This window comes from Diceros bicornis, chromosome 6 (assembly GCF_020826845.1).
Source record: "Diceros bicornis minor isolate mBicDic1 chromosome 6, mDicBic1.mat.cur, whole genome shotgun sequence".
NCBI lineage: Eukaryota > Metazoa > Chordata > Mammalia > Perissodactyla > Rhinocerotidae > Diceros > Diceros bicornis.
The window spans coordinates 12,018,448-12,038,995 of record NC_080745.1 but is presented as its reverse complement, the minus strand read 5'-3'; the positions used below and the strand labels follow the sequence as shown (position 1 = coordinate 12,038,995).

At 43.7% G+C, this 20,548-nt stretch overlaps 1 protein-coding gene across 1 annotated transcript in view; it reads left to right on the top strand.

The window, feature by feature from the left end:
- Positions 1-20,247, top strand: part of LOC131406941 (FERM and PDZ domain-containing protein 2-like) — a 47,669-nt gene extending 27,422 nt beyond the window's left edge. Inside the window, exons 12-15 of the mRNA XM_058542842.1 lie at positions 2,169-2,324; positions 7,046-7,231; positions 12,313-12,460; positions 19,745-20,247. Coding sequence (XP_058398825.1) covers positions 2,169-2,324; positions 7,046-7,231; positions 12,313-12,460; positions 19,745-20,109 — 855 coding nt within the window. The 3' untranslated portion in view covers positions 20,110-20,247. The remainder of the gene's footprint in view (positions 1-2,168; positions 2,325-7,045; positions 7,232-12,312; positions 12,461-19,744) is intronic.
- Positions 20,248-20,548: the final 301 nt, after the last annotated feature.

Below are 20,548 nucleotides of genomic sequence, written 5' to 3'. Positions count from 1 at the left end.
GTTTCTGATCTTTCTTTTTTATAAATGACAGAAATCAATGTTTGTGCTGGAGCTTTTCAGTTCCACGTTCTTCTTCTCTTGGATACCTCCCTAGCGATGAGATGCTGGCTCAAAGGTCCTAAATACTTTTTAAAAATGTTTTAATAGACGTTTTTTTAAGAGTAGTTTTAGGTTCAGAGCAAAATTGAGTGAAAGGTACAGAGGTTTCCCATATGCCCCCTGCCCCTACACGTGCATAGCCTCCACCACCATCTACATCACCCACTAGAGTGGTACTTTGTTCCAACTGATGAACCTGCATTGACACATCATTATTACCCAGAGTCCAGAGTTTTCTTGGTGTTGTACATTCTATGGGTTTGAACAAATGTACAATGACATGTAGCCACCATTATAATATCATATAGAGCGGCTTCACTGCCCTCAAAATCCTCTGTGCTCCATCTATTCATCCCACCCTCCTCCCTAACCCCTGGCAACCACTGATCTTTTTACTGTCTCCATAGTTTTGCCTTTTCCAGATGTCATATAGTAGCCTTTTCAGATTGGCTTCTTTCACTTAGTAAAATGCATTTAAGTTTCCTCCATGTCTTTTCATGGCTTGACTTTCATGGCTCATTTCTTTGTAGCACTGAATAATATTCCATTGTCTGGATGTAGCACAGTTCATTTATCCATTCACCTACTGAAGGACATCTTTCGCTTCCAAGTGTTGGCAATTATGAATAAAGCTGCTATAAACATCCATGTGCAGGTTTTTGTGTGGACATAAGTTTTCAACTCCTTTGGGTAAATACCAAGGAGTGTAATTGCTGGATCGTATGGTAAGAGTATGTTTAGTTTTGTAAGAAACCAATAAACTGTCTTCCAAACTGGCTGTACCATTTTGCATTCCCACCAGCGATGAATGAGAGTTCCTGTTGCTCCACATCCTCGTCAGCACTTGGTGTTGTCAGTGGTCTGGATTTTGGCCATTCTAATAGCATTCTAAATGCTTTTTTGTGCACTAGATTGCTGAGCAGTTTCTTTCCCTTTGTGTCTCTGAGCTGAGCTCAGCTGGCATGAGCCAGTCCTAGGCTGGAGGTATCTCAGTCCACAGCCACATGGGGACAGGCCTGTGCCACACCAGGAGCATGGGGATGTAGTGGCTGCTGTGCTGTTCCCTTGTGATCCCCTCATCAGGCCAATTTGCCCACTCTGAGCCCTGAGAAGGCCAGGTGCTCCCTGCTCCCTGCTGCCTTCCTCACGGGTAGTCATCCTCAGTTGTGGGGAAATGTCTTGCCCAAGATTAGGCTGGGAGGGGCTGCCTGAGACCAGGAGGGGCTGATTCAGGAATACAGGGCAGGGTCAGCTTCTCGCTCTGCCAAGTGCTGCCTTTCTCATTCCTTACAGTGGACCCTGGCACCACTCCCCCAAAATGTCCACATACCTCTCTCTGCCCCGGAGTCTGCATCAGGGAACCCAGCATCAGGCAGCGAGTGATGCTGATCTTCCCGCCGCTCCTGTTTCCCTAGAGAGAAGACTTGATGAAGGTTCAGGCCTGGGGCAGGGTGAAGGTGTCAGATCTTCCCTCATTTGGGGAGCTACTTCTTGATCGCCTTCTTGTGGAGACATGGTGCTGCAGCCAAGACCTCCTTGTCGGAGGCGACGGTGTACCAGGAGCATATGTGCACAGAAACGCTAAACGGGTAAAAGGAAACAAAGTTTTAGGGCCAGGGCTTTCTGTGCCTTTTGGGAAGTGTGTGGTATCATGGAATGTGTGAGGGCTTTGGGTGACCAAATCTTGTTTCTGTCACTCATAAGCAGTGTGACCTTAGCCCTGTTGAATGACGTCCTTCCTTGCTCATTTTGTTCGGCTCGGCAATGGCAATAATAATGTCCTCGTAGGATTACTGTAAGGATTGAAAGAGCTGTGTTCTGACGACCACCTGGAGTACAGAAGGGGCTCAAAAACGGGTGGCTCCTTTCTTCTCTCCCTTCTATTGATGTCATGTGGTTTGGCCCAACTTCTAATATGGTAGAAAATGATATCCTAGGTGGGCCCTTCAGAGGAGCATCTTTGCCCTGGGGCCCTAACCTGGGTTTCGACTGCAGACAGACTTCTGTTCTGCTCAGAGCCCTCCAGAGGGTGTCTTGGTCATCCCCTTCTCTTCTGCATCTTATTCCAGCAGGTAGAGAGTAAAGCCTACTTTCGAGTTGAAGATTACATCCCAGCAAGTCTGATTGAGAGAATGACTGCATTCCGGGTCCAAGCCGAAGTCTCAGAGATGCACCGTCTGAGTCCTGTGCTCTGGGGAGAGGATGCTGAGCTGGAGTTCTTGAGGGTGAGGCCTCCGTACCCTTGAGAAGGGGCATTGGTGTTCAAGGCAATGTGGTCAGCAGTCCCCTCCAGAGCCTTCTCTGGGGGCCAGATGTACCCAGACCCATCAGGAGGTATGAGCAAGAGACTTGAGGCTCTTGGAGGAAGGAAGCTCCACTGCCCTGAGGGGCAAGGAGAGGCTTCTGGAAGCAGGCGGCACTGGAAATGATCCCAAAAGATGGGTAGGATTTCGGGGGCTGGGGTGGGTATACAGGGCCTTTTTCCCACCTTAGAGCTCATAGTCACTTTTCTGTGAGCAGGGATAGAGAGACGACATACAGGACAATTGAAGGACAAAATTGGAGTGTGAGCCAAAAGCAAAGCCACTGAGAGACTCAAGTTTGCAGCCTTCCAGGCAGCTGTCCTCAGCACAGCACAGATGGTGTGGGCCCTGCATATGGGGGCAGCTCTGCTCTGCTCTCTCCTCAGCCCTCCAGGAAAAGCAGCAGCATTTCAGTCCGCAGTGCTTGTGGGCACACCCAGAGCCTCTAGTGAGCTTTGCTCACTCCACAACTTACGCCTGCTGTGGGCCAGGCACCGTGGGGATCGGAGGCAGAAAGGACGTATTCTCTGCCCCCAGGGAGTCCCACGTCTGGTGGGGAGGACAGACAGGTATGCAAGATGGTGATAGCTGCCCGATGGGAACAATAACAATACCAGGATGGTGTTGTTCCTCTGTGTCAGGATGGGGGGGCATGGCCACTCTGCCCATGCAGGTGGGGCTGTGGGGCTTGGCAGGGGGCATCCTCAGCTTCCCCGGGGCGGGATGCCTGGCTATCCTTTAGAGTTGGGGAGCAGTTTCAAAAGGAAGCTCGGGGATTTATACTTTTCTCTGTACAAAAGTCTCCCAAGACAGATGGAAATATACCGTCCATGTTTTCTTGTTTTTAATAGAGATGGGCATTTGACAGCAGAACTGCCAAGGCGAGGTCTGGCCTTATTTTTTGATCAGTCACTTAGAACTGTCTGCAACACCTAGGGCTCTATAAACCTGCAAGCATTTCATTTGAGAAGCCCCAGCAGAAATGTGCTCAGTGCATTCCACAATCCAGCCTTCATGCACGCTCCCTGTCGAGAGGGTGCAGCATTCCCTTGACGAGGGATAAGTGGGGACTTCAAAGCCATCATCACACATCTGACGGAGCATGGCCACAGGGCCACAGAGCCAGCGGAGAGGCCCAGGCCTCGGGCCTGCAGAGGCTCCTGCAGGGCTGATGATGCTCGCCCACCTCTTCCCAGGCCCTGGCTACGTGTGCCGGGCTCACTGTGTCCCTGCTTCCCATGGTGGTTGTAAAGGAAGTCACCATCTCACAAGCAAAGATGCAGGAGGCTTTTTTTCAGTCTTTGACAGAAAACCCTGAATAGATTTGATTTCATTTGCATGCAATCTTATCAGTTGCAAGGAACACTGGCTTTCGGTTCCTCCTGGTGGCTGGTTGGGCTTGCTAATGCTGTGTACCGCCGTGGTACAGAGACAGGAACTGGAGGGGGGTTGGAAACCCCCAGAGCAACGTGACCCTTCTCGTTAGAGTGGGTGTTTGTTAAACAAAGTCTTTTCTTCCATGATTAGAAAGTAACCATTTGCTCATGGTTCTGCCTCCTAGCAATAGCATAGTTACATTTTGGTATATTTATCCTTCTCTCTTTGTTCTGTGCATTCACATGTGTATATGCATATGGATTTAAAATTGGGTTTATATTATACATGCAGTTTTATGTATTTTTATAATCCCATCTCACTAAAATTTTGAAATTTTATTTTAAATCCACACATGGTGTACCCTAAATTATTTCTCAATACTCTGTTGCTTGGCACATCAACTGTTTTAAATATGGAACTATTTTAGACAATACTGAGATTAGCACTTTTTCTGCATAAGTCTTGAGCTGCATTTATGCTGAATTCTTTAGGGACACTACATTACACACTACATTACAGTCATTTCTGTACATTTCTTGTCCCTTCTACTAGGTTGTAAATGTCGAGAGGGCCCTGAATCCTGAGGGCCCATCACAGAGCCCAGTGACTCCATAAACTATTTTCCCTTCTCCCTACAGTGAGCAGCAAGGTGTAGTCCCTGGATTATTTAATGATAGCCCTTCATGGCTCCTCTTTTCTGTTATCAGATGGTGCCTGTTGGCCCCTGGTTCACTGATGACTAATTTTGCTAGTTCATCATCTCACACTAGAAGGAGACTTGGCAGAAATTCAGTTTGGGTAACGCTGGATAACATACTCTGTCTGGAAGATTCACAACTACGTTAGCGTATTAATCCCAGAACAACAGGTTCAAAGTTAACTCAATGTTTTCCAAACTTTCTCAACTATGGAACCGTTTTTCCACATAACCAGGAGTTGAGATAGTCTATTAAAACATTTTCTTTTTTTTCACTGTTGAAATCATACTGGTTGTATGCTGTATTTTTCCCCACCTAGCATTATAACATATGCATTCCCCAGATAACTACAAATGCTTTGAAAATATCCTTTGTAAAGGCTGCCTGATAAACCCTTTTAAGGCGGTACTGCCTGTAGGAAATCATATACCTCCGGGAGCTAGTCCCCCCAACCCAACCCTGTAAGTCTGCACCGAACATCGCTATGAGAAGGGTTTGTCTTGATTATTCAGTGCATTTTCTTAGGACGGATTCCCAGGAGTGGAATTTTAGGGTCAAAGGATATGAAAGTTGTGAACCTCTTGATGAATATCTGGAAACAATCCATTTGTTCCACCCATTTTCAGTCCAACAAGGGTGCTGCATGGGCCAGGAGCCAGGAGAGCCTGGGTCCAGTCTACACCTTGCTGCTCACTGTAGGGAGAAGGGAAAATAGTTAGATAGCCGTAAGAGCTTGGAGATGAAGTGACCTTTCGGGAGGAAAACCAGCAACAGCCACAAAGAATGGAGGAGGAGAGGGGCCACAGAAGACTCCATAGCAGAGCATGGAGACGTAGATAATGTTACCTATTTTTTTAGGGACTGAAGATGCCCTTGACGACATTACGTATATTCACCCATGTTTCCAGACTTGATAGAAACTCTGTATTTGAGTTGTTAAGATTGAAGACTCAGAAGCAAACAGACTCATATTTCCATTCCTGGCTCCCAAGCGGGAACTTTGGAGGATTATTAACCCCTCTGTGCCTCTATTTTCTCATGTGAAAAGAGACGGCTACACCTATCTCTGATAACCGCTGTGAAGATTAAATGAGATAACGTGTGGGAAATGCTTAGAATGGTGCTTTACCATTTTAAGAATTTTATGCCTCTAAGTACTTCAGTATCACATCCCTCTCTATATAATTAAAAATAAAATAAAAAGTCGGAATTAATACTAAACAATTAAAACATGTAAGCAAGCCTAGCAAAGGCATCTTTATTCTAATAATGACTACTTTAATGCTTTAAATTTTTTTCTTAGAAATATCACATCAAATTCTTTAAAAGAATTTACCTAATTATTTTGGAGTGGCACTGCTTTGTCATACCTTAAGCACATGCCTGGTCTGGCCATTGTCTATTTCAGCTCCGGTGCTCAATAAATATTGTTTTGGATGATGGTGATGAGGATGATGATGATGGCGATAATGATGACAGGGTATCTCCAAAGGTAAAAGAAGGAGGCCCAGGGTCCAAAAACTTAGTCAAGATCATGTGAAGAACCGTAGGCTCTGCAGGCAGTGTAACCTATCCGTAGAGATTATTTATCAACAGAAGGGGAGAGATTGGCAAGAAGTCTGAGAAAGGAGCTCTCAAAAGCCATAATTTGTTCCTGTTTTTGTGACTTTGCCTGGGGATGAGAGAGATGGGACAGGACATGGTGTTCCCTGTTGCAGGGTAGAGATGGGATACCTTATCTCACCGATGAAACCTTCTGAGAGAGTTTCAGATGCCTGGAGCAAGATGTCCCTGCTGTGAGTCCAGGTGCATCAGTCTTCTGATGAGGATGCTAGAGACCAAGATAGAGACATGACTACCGTTCAGACGTAACAACATTTGCCTTAGGTTTATACTCTAGTCGCTTACGAATTTGGTTGGCCTGATGCAGTCCCTAGCTCTGATTGACCCTCAGGCTCTTGACAAAATTCAGTCTCCTAACCTGGTAAACTGAGGACAGCTGTTGGGCTGTGGGGACCGCTGAGGTGCTGCCACATGGTAGGAAATGCCAGTGATTGGTCATTTTCTCTGCAGGATGTTCATGGCTCATCTTGCTTTAACAGTGATGCTAACCATCTGAAAGGTTGCTTTCTGTGCCTGGGCCTTTTCCGTCTGTAAAGTGAAGGGGTTGGACCAGATAATATTGCAGTAGACTTTGATTGACACAATTTTGATTGACTCTACCTTGGGATGACCCAGAAGAGTCTGAATCCTAAAAACTTATTCAGAATATTATTATGCTGTTGTATCATTTTCGTAATAACTCCATTTCAGGTGTTGTTTTAGGAACTCCATGAAAAAAGGATTTCTTGGGTTAAAAAAATAGAAAAATGCTCTCCATATCAGAAGTGCAGAGAAATTCTGTAGTAAGGAGATTTGTGTAGCTCAGTGTTTCCTAAACTTATTTGGCACTTCTATTCTTTTTTATTTTTTAGAACATCTGACGGTATTTTTCATGGAATAGTTTGAAGCCCTTTGTTTCAGACCAGTGTGCCTATCTCTTCTAAGTTGGCCTTTTTCTTGCTCCAGGTCACCCAGCAGCTCCCGGAGTATGGTGTGCTGCTTCATCGAGTTCTCCCAGAGAAGACAAGTCCAGAAGGCGAGATGGCCTTGGGGATCTGTGCCAAGGGTGTCATAGTATACGAAGTGAAAAACCACATCAGAATTACAACTTTACAGTTTCAGTGGAGAGAAATCTGGAAGATTTCAACTTGCGTGAGTGTAGCTCAGTTGATCAGTGACCCATGCTTTGTTTTCCTTTGATCTGTTGCTCCTGTAAAGGAGCAATGGGTCAGGTGATCTAACCAGACAAGCTCATAGCCTGTCGGTTAACCTACTCTGATGCACTGTGGCATCTTTGGAAGAAGTCTAACAGGGGCTTTGAGAGTCATCAGGAGCACATTTCTTCTCTACCATCCCTGGCCCAGACCCCCACACTCCCATGGACAGCCATCAGCCTTAAAGGGCTACCTTTACCCTCTGGGTAAAATTCTCTTAATGTGGAGAATCCGCAGATGTTGAGAGCGAGGTGGAGGTGGGCAATGGGGCAGGAGAGTATACAGTAGGTGCAGTGGAGTCTGCAGGGTTTTGAAACGTTTTCCTTGTATTTTCATTTCCCCTTTGCGCACAGCATGCTGACACATCTGGCCTGTCTCCCGTGGACCACAAGTGTGCTATGGGACTGCTGGGGACCCCAAAACTTTGATAGCCATTGAAAAATTTCAAAGCCTTTTTTTAAAAACAAAAAAAAAATCCCTATTAAATTACAATGTTTGGAATTGTGTTGGAACATTTGCTTGTGTATTTATACTTCCTGAATTTGGTTACAATAAATTCAGCCTCAAAAACATTGTGTGTGTTCCCAGAGCAGAGAGGGCTCAAGTAGCTAGTCTATTTGCTGTCCTGTGGACCATCGCAGGCAGGAAGCCATCCCTCCAGGATGAGTTCACTATAAAACCTGAAGTTCTTCCACTTGTGGCCTAGGAAAAAACTTAGTTCTTCTTTCTATTTAATTTTCTCTTATGGTTTTAAAATGTTTCCCACTGACTAGATTGCTGTTTTTGTTATCGTTATCTGATATTAGAGTTTCCGAAGTAGAACCTAATTGGTTTCATTCATTTTCTCAATGTTTCTTTTGTTTCTTCCATCTTGGCTATTGAAGTTAACGTATTGTTAAAATACGATTCTTGATAGAATTTCATAATAAAGTGTTGTTTGTCTTTAGGAAAAAAAGCTTACATCTAAAAATAAATAATAGAGTATAATTTAATTAAGTTCATTAAAATAGCCTTTATAGTATTAGGAAACTGATGTTTTCCCAAATATTTTTGACCATATCTAAAAGTAAGTGAGATTTATATTTGTGAATTTTTCAGAATTTTAATGGCTCAAATTGCTTTAATTCAATTGAACGATTATTTGAAGAATTTCCATTATTGAATTTTTTCAGTACTATTGCGTTACTTCCTATTTTCTTTATGTCATGCTTAATTGTTCACAATTTCCAAAGGAATTTCTTTTAAAACATTTGTAAAAATGAAGATAACCTAAAAAGTAATTTTGAAAAAGAGACTTTTTTGAAGCCATAAAGTTTAACAGTCCCCATAAGTAGGTACTTTATGTTTAAGTTGGTTTAATTTTTGCAGATTTTTTTTTCCCCACGACCACAGACAATTTCTTGAACAAAGCTGGAAAGTCGTCATGTTCACAAGACAAACTTAGTAGCTTATAAAAAACACCTTGTCACTAATTAGGATTTCCATGCCCTGATGACCATGCTCTTCCTCAGCATGAATGTCTTTTTTTAATGGAAAAGTCATCATGTGAAGTAATGTCACCAGCTGCTTGCCACCAAACAAGGCAGGCATCTTACACAGTAAATGACCTGAACTCTTCCTGCTTCTGCAAACACAGAACAGGGAACTCAGTGAATAATACAAGAATGAGCTCAGGAAGCAGGTTTCAGATTTGGCTGATCAATAGCGGAAGCCACAATGCTTCAAACAATTGCAGACATTCATCCTGCCAGCCTGGAGAGAACTGGCAAAGGAAATAGAGAAGAATGCCCTGTTCCAAGATTGTGGTGTGTAGACGCATTGGCAGCCTGTCTGTGACAGAGACAATATCAATTCAGATTAGTCAATGGAGAAAGTGTTGGTTGTGGAACAATGAACTTACCCATGTTAGTAACTGTTCTCGGCTGTTAACAGTAGTTAAAATGTCTGAAGAGGAAAGGGTGAAGGCAAGGACTCTCTTTAAGAAAAAGAATACAAAGTTCCAAACACAAACTGCGGCATGAAAGTGCATATTCACTTAGAATGAGAAAAGAAATCACCACAACCTGTGAATTTTAAAAAGCTGAGCAAACACTGAAATCACGAAAGCCCCCCAAATAGTATTTCTATTAATTAACTCCCTGATAAACTCAATAATTCTTTTTTTCCTTTCAAATTCTTGGTGGCATACGCTCTGATTACTTTTCCATGTGATGACACTTCTGTAATATCATTTTCTCTAGAGAGAATAGAAATATGATTTAGTCTATCTTCTAGCATGGCTGATCGAAAGTTATTTTTATTATTGATAAATGCATAAAACATGCAGCTTTGCACAGAGACATCCTTGCTCTTTGTAGTGCTGCTACAGGTCTGTACTACAAACACAGGAAATCTAATAAATTCTATTATGTGTGATTCCCATCAAAAAAAAGAAAAGTATTGTGTGGTGTATTGATAACGCACCATATGCAATTATAAAGTATATTCCTGATGGGACAGAACTTCCACTTGACTGGGTGTTTTTGAGAATTAAATTACAGTTTTTTAATTTTTGACGATTGAAAAAATTTCCCAGAGACTGGCCCCTGGCTCTGTACATTTCAAACCTTGTTCCCCTCCAGCACTGACCCGACATACTTCTGGTGCCCGGTATTGTAGGGCACGGTCAATTTCATATGGTCACTGGCCCTATACCTTTATGCTGAGACTTTGGGTGAGTTGGTCCAATGGATGGAGTATTCTGGGATGGCTGGCAATAAACTACTGCAGAAGAGACTTCAAACCACGTAAATAAATCCCACTGAATCTACACGAAATGTATCCCCGTTTCAACTTCTCCTTAGCAGGGTCTGCTTCCACACCACGCAGCACTGCCTGTGGTGGGAGAAGTGGGGAGGAGTTGGAGTGGAAAGACGAGTCCGTGGTCTCAGCTGATTGTGGTGAAAGCGTCGTACTGTCCGCAGTTTACAAGAACACGTGAAGACATTTCTGGTGTCCCTTCAGCTTCACTAGTTTCATGGCAAATCTGCCTCTGGAGGAATATTATGTTCTGCAAAGATGTATCAAACCAAACAAACAAATCGGCATGGGAACAAACAGCAACAACAATAAAACTACTGGGGATGAAATATTTGAAATGGTAAACCAATGCTTTGAAACAAACATGGTGTTCCAGAAGTACCAAGTGTGTTTGTACTGCAACAACAGAGGTGTAAATAAGCTTTCGTGCTTGTGCTGAAAACCCTGATATTCAGGTTATACGTCGTCTTATTCACAGAGCGGCTTGCCTATGGGAAAGTTTGCCTGCAGATATGAATTTTCCATTAAATGATGTTATCAAAGTGGAAAAAAATTGAAACCACTGCAGTCAAGACTGTTTTCAGCTTCATGGCAAGAAATGGGATCAGATCTCCACTCCCTGTGGTGTTTAATACCTTAGAGCGTTGGTGTCCGAAAGGAGAGTTTTGCAGAGAGTTTATGAGCTGAAAGAAAGACTGGGGTGTGTGTGTGTGTGTGTGTGTGTGTGTGTGTGTAAGAATGATTCTCTCTTTTCAGATTTGTTAAAGAATAGTTATTAGATTTAAAAAAACTTACTTTTTTAAAATACCTGAGTGAACTTAGTATAAAATGGTCAAGAGTGTGTAAAAGCATATCAATGTGTACTGACAAAGTAGATGGATTCCAAGCAAATATTCAGCTTTAGAAAAGTGTGGATAAAATTATCACCTACTGAAGTTTAGGCATTATTATAATTGGAATGCTAAAGAAGAATTATTAAGGCTAGTAAGGCAGCATCTATGAATGTTTGAAAAATACATTATTTTAAAGAATACTAGATATGGTATAGTTCAGTTTGATCCAAAATCCATTCATGTTAGTATAAGGAAGTTCAACATTTGTCAATAAAAGAAAAGAATATTTAGAGAATGCACAAATTATCTAAAATTAGGTTAATGGTGAAAAGGAGTTTCTCAGAGGAAAAGCACTGAATGGTTATCTGCCTGTTGTTAATACCTGACTTGTAACTGGAGTTTCTTAGAAATGGTGACGGTCATGAATTGAAAGGGATCAGCATTAAAGAAGATCAGGAGTTTCAGGCATAAACCTTTATTTATAAGGTGATCTTTATAGGAGCAAGCTCAAGTTTCTTATTGAGATTGGAATATCCAGCACAGAGATTTTACGTGAAAGTTATAAATAAATTCATATTTAATGTCTCTATTACTTTATATTTGATTGTTCTTATTAGAATTATATATTGCAAAAAGTAATGGATTTTTTCCATGAAACTCCATATAGATAACCCCATAGAGATAATGCTTTCTAGTTCATCTGAGTGAGCTGTACAGAGATGATCACTTTGTATGTGGGCCTCGAAGGTATAAACGTGGGAAGTGTTTCTTGGTGATGTGACCTCCGTTCCTGCTGCATTCGGAGAGCTCTTAGTCTGTTTCCTCATCTGCAGAATGAGGATGATGATAGGACATCCTTCATTCTGTAGCTTCGAGGACGAAATGAATTAATACCCAGAAAGCACTTAGAACAGAGCCTGGCACATTCAGCAGGAAACATGAGAATACATACAGTGCTTTCGCTTTCCTACAACCCTGCCAGCTGAGATTTTGTCTGCAACTTCTGGGAGTTTGTACAGTGAAAACTATAGGTATATTTATTGGCCTTTCAAAATGCACACTGAGGATTATGTTCACTTCTTGGTGAGGGCCAAGTGTGTACCTGACTCATTTTATGTTCTATTCATCCCGCACACTCCTTGGCAGATAGCAATTGCCCCATAGACAAACATTTGATTTACGAATGAAGGAAAAAATAAAAAGAGGGATTTTCTTTAATCTAAGAAAAAATATTGGTCCATAGTCAGACAACATCAGTCATACACATCTGGATGCCTGGTAATTGATATTGAACTGAGGGATCCAGCACTCGCTTACTCTCTGGACAGTGTGCTTCAGTGCATGGGTAAGGATGGTCAACAGTAAAGTCTGTGTTTGTTTCTTTCAGCGAAAGAAGTTCACCATCACAAGCAGCATCACGGGGAAAAAGCACACGTTTGTCACCGATTCGGCCAAGACCTGTAAATATTTACTGGGCCTCTGCTCCGCCCAGCATGGGTTCAATGCTCAGATGAGCTCGCCCCGAGTCCCAGCTGGTGAGTAGACCATATTCTCCACCTCCACCTTGGCAAGTCTGTTATTTCATAAAATAATTTGTATAAATTGATACAATTGACCCAGAAAACTTTAAAGAGTTTTAAATCTCCCTAGTAACTGAAGAAATATAATTAAAATGAAATACATTTTTTTCTTAGATTGGTAAATGCTAAGATAAATAATATCGGGAGGATAAATTGATACAATCTTTCTAGAGTGCAATTGGGAATATAGATCAAAAGCCTTAAAAAAGCCCATGTCCTTTGGCCCTGCAATTTTACTTGTAGAGAGATATTTATCCAAAGGTAATAAATAGAGAAGTACACAAAAGTTTATGCTCATGGGTGTTGACTAGAACATTATTTATAACAGTGACCATTTGGAAGCAACCGAAGTATCCAAAAACAGGGGACTAGTGAGATAAATCACAGCATGTCTATATAATTTAGACATTAAAATCAGTTTTTGGAGAGTGATGACATGTGCAAGTGTACATGGTAGTGTGCTCGGTGAGGAAAAGCAGGATATGAAAAGATTTCTGGCGCTGTCTGCGATGATGGAAGTAGCTACACCGACAACATGGGGGTCACTACCAGTGTGTACCTACTGAGTGCTTGAAAGGTGGCAAGTACCACTGAGGAACTAAATTTTTAATTTTATTTAATTTTAACTAAGTTATATTTAAATGTAAAGGGCCACGTGTGCCTGCTGTATTGGGTAGCACAGGTATAGACACCATGATAGCAATTTGGTTAATTTTGACATGTTATATAACAGGAAAGAAAGACTACGGAAATGAGCCACACCAAAACACCTTCGTGAGTTTGTTGTTACCTTTGTGAGTTAGGCATGTGGGCCTGATTATTTGTTCTTCTGTATATTTTTTCAGTATTTATCAAACTTTCAACAATGAACGTGTATTACTGATATAATTAGGAAAGAGACTATTAGTTAAAATGAGGCTACACATCACAGAAGATGAGTTAATATTTACTATTTAGGAAGTGCTGTAGAACTATTTATTATTGTTATTCGTACTTTTCCAAGGCGTTATGCTAAGTCCTTACAAGAATTATCTCATTTATGCTCATAGTATACTGATTTCTCAACCTGCAGTTGTCAAGCGGCCCAAGGAGGCAGGGACCAGCATTAGTGGGAGAAGCAAACTGAGGTTTGGAGAAATAAGTAAGGAACGTGCCAGCTGGTTAGGGGTGGGGGGTGAGATTTGAACCTGCGGCTCTCTGAGCCTTGTGCCTGTGCACTTCACCCCTGTAGTATGCCCTTCCATAATCTGCCAGAACATGGACTTGAGGACCAGAGAGATTTGGCATTGAGTGCTGGATTTCTCACATTGGCTGTTGATCTCTAAGCACTCTATTTTCTTTGGTTATAAAAGGGAAGAATGTAATACAGTGGTTTCAGCCTTCGTATTCACAGAGTGGTCTCTGCACCTGGGAGCTTGCAGGGATGCAGAATCTCAGGCCCCACACAGACCTGCTGAACCAGAGTCTGCATTTGAAAAAGAACCCAGGCGATTTGGATGCACATAAAAGTTTGAGAACCCCTGGCTTGGAATATGGCCCATGGAGTCCAATAGACTTGGGACAGTGCCACTTACCAGCTGCGTGACCTTGAGCAACTCACTTGCCCTCTCTGAGCCTTGGTGATCTCTGTTGAGCACACTGGCTGTGTGCCATGCTCCAGTGGGACAGTGTGTGATGTTCCTAGATCCCTGTCTGGCGTTCGTTGCTCAGCGTGAGTAGTCACAGCAGCTCCTGCTCGAGGAGGTTTTGTTTGATGATGGCCAATTCACATGGGGTCCTGGGATGGGGGTATCAACTGGGAGACAAAATCTCTGAGCGTTTGGATGCAGAACCAAACACAGAAGATAAAGGTGGCATATTATTTGCAGCAAAACCAAATTAATATCTAAATATTTCATTGAAACCTCAGGGTGGCGGTTCCAGGATGTTTCCAGGGAGCTGGAGATAATGAATGTAAATTAATTATATCTTACCTGCTATTGCTAAGATACAGTGAGAAACATCATCAACATTTCTTTTATTGCCTGATATCAGCGACCGTAAAATATTTATAAAGACTCCACGGGCTCACTTGTGAAATTAGTCCTCCTCAGCCTATTTTGCTCATAATATACTGTTTTCTCAAACTGCAACTTCTACCATTATAGGAATTTCCAGGAATCTAATATTTGCAGTAAAAGGGCTATTTTAGACAGTTTTTCTTTTTGGCTGGGTTGATGCTATTTTATTTTAATTTTTCCAGCTTCATTGAAATATTATTGATGTATAAAGTATGTAAGTTTAAGGTGTGCAATGCGATGATTTGATACACTTGTATATTGTAAAATGATTACCAATAAGGTAGCTAACACTTCCATCCCCTCACATGATCACCATTTTTTTGGTGCTGGTAACATTGAAGAGCTACTCTCTTAGCAACTTTCAAGGATGTAATACAGTGTTGTTAACTATGGTCAACATGCTGTACATTAGATCCCCAGAACTTATTCGTCTTATAGCTGGGAGTTTGTACTCTTTGACCAACATTTCCCCATTTCCCCCACCCCCAGCCCCTGACAACCACCATTCTACTCTCTATTTCTATGAGTTCAGCTTTTTTAGATTCCACATATAAGTGAGAACATTCGATATTTGTCTTTCTCTGTCTGACTTATTTCACTTGGCATAATGCCTTCAGGGTCCAACCATGTCTCAAATGGTAGGCTTTCCTTCTTTTTTATGGCTGAATAATATTCCATTGTATATATATATTTTCCATTCATGTGTTGATAGACACTTAGATTGTTTTGACATTTTGGCTGTTGTAAATATGCTGCAATGAACATGGGGTGCAGATATCTCTTTAGGGGGGATGTTTTCATTTCCTTTGTGGATAAATACCTAAAAGTGGAATAGTTGGATCATATGGTAGTTCTATTTTTAATTTTTTCCATACTCTTTCAATAGTGGCTGCACCAATTTATGTTCCTACCAACAGTGCACAAGAGTTCCCTTTTCTCCACATCCTCACCAACACTTGTTATTTCTTGTCTTCTTGTTGATGGCCATTCTAACAGGTGTGAGGTGATATCTCATTGTGGTTTTGATTTGCATTTCCCTAATGACTAGTGATGTTGTGCACCTTTTCATGTACTTGTAGGCCATTTGTATATCTTCTTTGGAAAAATTAGACAATTTTTCTTTGCCTTTTAAAAAATTTCTTCGTTATTAGAAACTCTCTGCAGACACCATTTTCAATGATTGCATCCAGCTGAGAGCTGGCCATCTCCATCTGACGGCCCCATACAGTCCTCAAACTCAGCGTGTCCGCAGTTGAGCTCATCCTCCCAGACAACTCCCTCCACCATGATCTTTGTCTTGTTCAACTGAGACTACCCTGTTCAACTGAGACCCACCCTGCAAGGAAGTGGGAGGGTCTGGACCTGCACACTCTTTTCCCACCCCACCTGTCACCAAATGCTCTCAAATGGGCTTGCTGCTGGGAGTCATGTCCCCTCTAACTCATCCTGCTCTCAGCCCTCACAGTGACCTTTCAAAAGCACCAGTATATCCATGTTCTTCCACACTCACAATTTGTCAGTGGCTCTCTGCTGCCCGCTGGGACAAGCCCAGACTTCTTTTTTTTTTTTTTTTTTGGTGAGGAAGATTTGCTCTGAGCTAACATCTGTGCCAATCTTCCTCTATTTTATATGTGGGTCACTGCCACAGCATAGCTGATGAGTGGTGTAGGTCTGTGCCCAGGATCCAAACCCACGAACCCGGGCCGCTGAAGTGGAGGGTGCCGGACTTAACCACTATGCCACAGGGCCGGCCCAAGCCCAGACTTCTGAAGATGGTATGTCAGACTCTTCCCACTCTGGCCCCAACCCTGACTTATTGCTTGCCGTGATTCCTCCACTCTGCTCTCTGGCTTACACTGCATGCTGGCTTGCAGGCTGCTGAGCACACAAGGATGGGTCAGGTTCCGGGGCCTTTTGTGCTTAGTGTGGCCTCTGCCTGCAATGCTGTGCCTGCCCCCTTCCAGGCTCAGACCACCAAGAGAAGCCCGATTCTCCAAGAATGAGTTCCAAGACGTCCTCCTCTCTGGCTCTCCTGATTGACTGCCCCGTCCTCCCTTCCCAGGTGGAGCTGACCAGTCCCACTTTTGTGTAGACTGTCTTCTCACCTATAATATTCTGCCACTTTAATTTGTGGCTATATCTGCCTCCAGTCTGCAGTAGACTGGGGGTTCCTGGAGGGCAGGGACAATGTCCCACTGCCTTTACAACGCCAGCACGGAACAGATGTGTGTAAGTGGAAGGTGGTCAATACGTGTTTTTTGAATGAATGAGTGGATAATTAGTGTGAAAATACAATCATTTACTTCATCATTCTCCTATTTTGATTTTGTTTGCTTTTAATTTTTCCATATTATAAATAATATTGTGATAAACATCATTGGAAGAAACATGTTTTGGTATTTTGTATTATTTCTTTATGTTAGAGCTTGGAAATGTCATTGTTGGGACAAAGGCTGGGGCGTTTTTAAGGCCCTGGCTATTTCCCTGAGCATCATTTGCATGCCCAGGATCATCCTGCTGTTTTGTTGCATCCTTGCTGGGATAGATAATATCATGTTTATCTTTGTTCATTTGATAGATAAAAATAATTTCACGCTGTTGTTTCATTTTGCATTTCTTTGTTGGGAAGTTGAATATTTTCCAATGTTTCTTAGTCATTCTTCTGTGAATTGTCTCAACAAGCATATTACTTTATAGTTATATTTGGTTCCCTGGGGAGAGAGGAAAATCACCGAGCTTTGGAAAGTGCATAATTTCAGGACTAAATCAGGCAGGATCTGTCGGCGTTGCAGAGGGGCCCACGGGCCTCTTCTCAGCCCTTTCAGATGGTGACAGGGCTAGCAGGAATGCTCTCGGCCCTTCCAAAGCTGTAAGACTCTGCAGCTTTGCAGTGGACTGCCCAGGGTCTCACCCTAGTTCCTTTTCCTTTTCCTGGTGGCCCTGGGCTCTCGGTGGCTCCTGTGCCCGTGCAACACTGTAACTAACTTAGACTTCAGCCTTGCCATCCAGACCGGTTCGGACATTTGTCAACTACTTCGCTGGTGCCACAGTTACACTGTGAGTCCCCCATGTCCAGTGGACAGAAACCATCCGCTGTCCTCAGCGTGTCGGTGGCTTTGGGGTACTCTTGGCAACTCTTCCTTCCGTTCCTGAAAGGCTATCAACTCTTGGCTCTCCTAGCTACCCACCAACCCTGCCAGCACGGTTTGTCTGCCCGACTGAGCCCCACTCAGCTGAGGCCTGATGCTGATGACAGCACTCCCCTCCAGCCCACCAGCCCCCTGCTGTGCTGAGTGCCTGATATGAGTGCTGGACGTCCGTGCCCCCATCCCCTGCCCTCTCTGGGTGGCTCCTGTCCTGTTAACAGGCTTCCTCCTTAGAGCCCTGATGCTCTCCAGCTTCTTGCTGGGGACAGTGTCCTGCCTGGAACCCAGGCCCTTGGGACTCTCACTCCTCTGCTATCTTCCATGAGCCCCCCTCCCCTAGGGGACAGCCCCTCCCTTCCTGTCCCCCCCACCTCTGTACGTAGGCTTCCTTCCAACCTGCTAAACCTCTCTGAGCTGAGACTCTGCCTCTCTCCCTAGACCTCTCTCCCTGAGACCATCTCTCCCTAGAATGTCCTCTCTGGGTATTAACATCCACCTGATTAAGCCTCCTTTGGGCCCCGGTGATCAGAAGGCTGAGCGTGCCCCAGGTGAATCTCTCGTGCTGCCGTCTTTGTTGCGGCATCCTCGGCGCCTCGATTTTCGGGTGTGGGCTGTGGAGTCCGCCGACTTGAGTGTGAGTCCTGCTCCACGCCTCACCAGCCCTGGGACTTTGAGCAAATTATTAACTCTCTCTTAGCCTCATGTTTCCTCATCTATAAAGTGGGTATAATAACATCTACTCCAGTGTAATTGTGAGGATGAAATGAGACAGTGCAGAAAACACGCCTGCCACTGGGCCTGGCACATGACGGGCATCCGTCAGTATGAGCTATGGGTGTCGGTGTTACTGTTGCTGTTGCTCTGCGTCTGTGCGGGTCCACGCTCTGGAGTGAGATACTGTGCAATTTGTGCACAAGCTGCACGTCGTACTCACATTCCTTATATCCTCTTTTCTTCCTTGCCCACCATATGTGAGTGATGGTACCAAATGCTTCACAGACAAAGAAAGTTCTCAGAAAGTATTTTTTAATGTATTTTCCAGTCGGCACAGCCTGGGCAATGAACCAGCCACCATGGTAGGAAAGCGGGGAGTGTCTGCTTGAAGAAATAAATGCCCACAGACACCCTCACAGTGGAGGCGCTTCACGCACTTCACACACACACACACACACACACACACACACACACACACACACACACACAAACCAGAGCCACACAGGCGCCATGTGCCCGAGCATTCTTTCCTTGTCGGTTTTAGCAGGGAGCAGATGGTCAGAATATACTCATCATTTTCCTTCTTCAAAATACAAATTGGGCTTTGTATAAAGCCTAGTTCACTTATGGGATCCATCAAATCCTGATTTCTCGTGAACGACACGGGCAGCGAAGTGGCAAAAGTCACTCACGCCCGTCGTCTTGAGTTAGGGACTCTTAGTCATTCGTTCCGTTCCCGTATGACGGGAGGAAGGGACGCGTCAGCGCTGGAGGACTCAACTCGTCTGATACGTGTTTATATTTCAGAACATTGGCCCTTAACTTAAATATTATTACTGGGGAAACTAAGCTGTGTGGAGATTAAAGATTATGTTCCACGGGGCAGAGCCTACTCTGGTAATTCGCAGTCCCGTATGTTACAGCGGCATTTGCGAGGGCAGTTTTGCGGCAAGCAGAGCGGATGGCGGCAGCTAATTTCATATGAAGCTCTGCTGGCGGTGTGACGTTCCCGGGAATGTTCTTGGGTTAGCAGCCATCACAGCCTTGGCTCAGAGGCCTGTCAGCTCCAGGCAGAGGGAGAGCATCTCATCTCCTCCCTCTTGTATTTCTGTGGTTTCTTTCATTAGCGAGTGCTAATTAGGAAGACTTGTGTTCTCAGAGCTAATCACAGGAACTCCCCGAGGTTGCAGGAGGGAAAAAGAGCAGGCCTCTCAGTGCAGAGGACGGAGAGCGAGAACGGAGCCGTTGCTGCCACAACAGTGATGGGCCCAGTGTCAGTCTGCTATGTATTTATATTTATCTTTCCTCCCAAATTTCAGACCATGATAAGTGTGTGCAAATGGCCAATCTGAGTCTTGCACACCTGGCCCAGCCCAAGCCTCTCACTTGGATTCAGAGATTGTCGCGCTCAGAGAACACTCTGTTCACGCCCAGGCTAGAGGACGCCACAGGAGGCCTGCTGCGCACATCACTGGATGACTTCGCCATGGAATCCAGCAAGGAGACAGGGCCACAAGGCATTGGAGGCAGGTGGGTTTGGCACATCTGTTCTCTGGGCCCAAACCACCAGGGACTTGGTGCTCCAAGTGATCTGTACCAGAAGAAATTGTTTAGAGGATGTCAGATGTCTGAGGGAAGTATACACTCCTTGGATAAGTATCAACTAATTCCAGAAATTTTTTGAAGGCAAGCTATGGGTGAAGTCTGTGCTAACTACTATAAGGCAGGCTTCCCGTCTCGCTGCTACATTGCTTCTTTCTTTTGGTGGAGAAAGAACTAGGTGATAATACGAAACTGAAGATGACAAAATAAACAAGTTACAATAAGCCTATTTGGTCTTATTACGAGCCGGGTACTGTTCTAAGCACTTGTGCACATCAACTAATTTAACCCTCACAACCTTGGGAAGTAGTTTCTACTGTTCTCCAAGATCTACAAGGGCAGAAACGGAGGGTTTGGGATTCGAACACGCACAGCAGGCCCTGGAGTCCCAACTACTAATCTGTACACTATGCTACTTTCTCTTTTGATGGGGTGCTTGTAATTTAATTTGCAACTGAAAATAATGAGCTTATAAATACAACTTTACATTATAACACAAGGATCCATACATTTAAAAATAG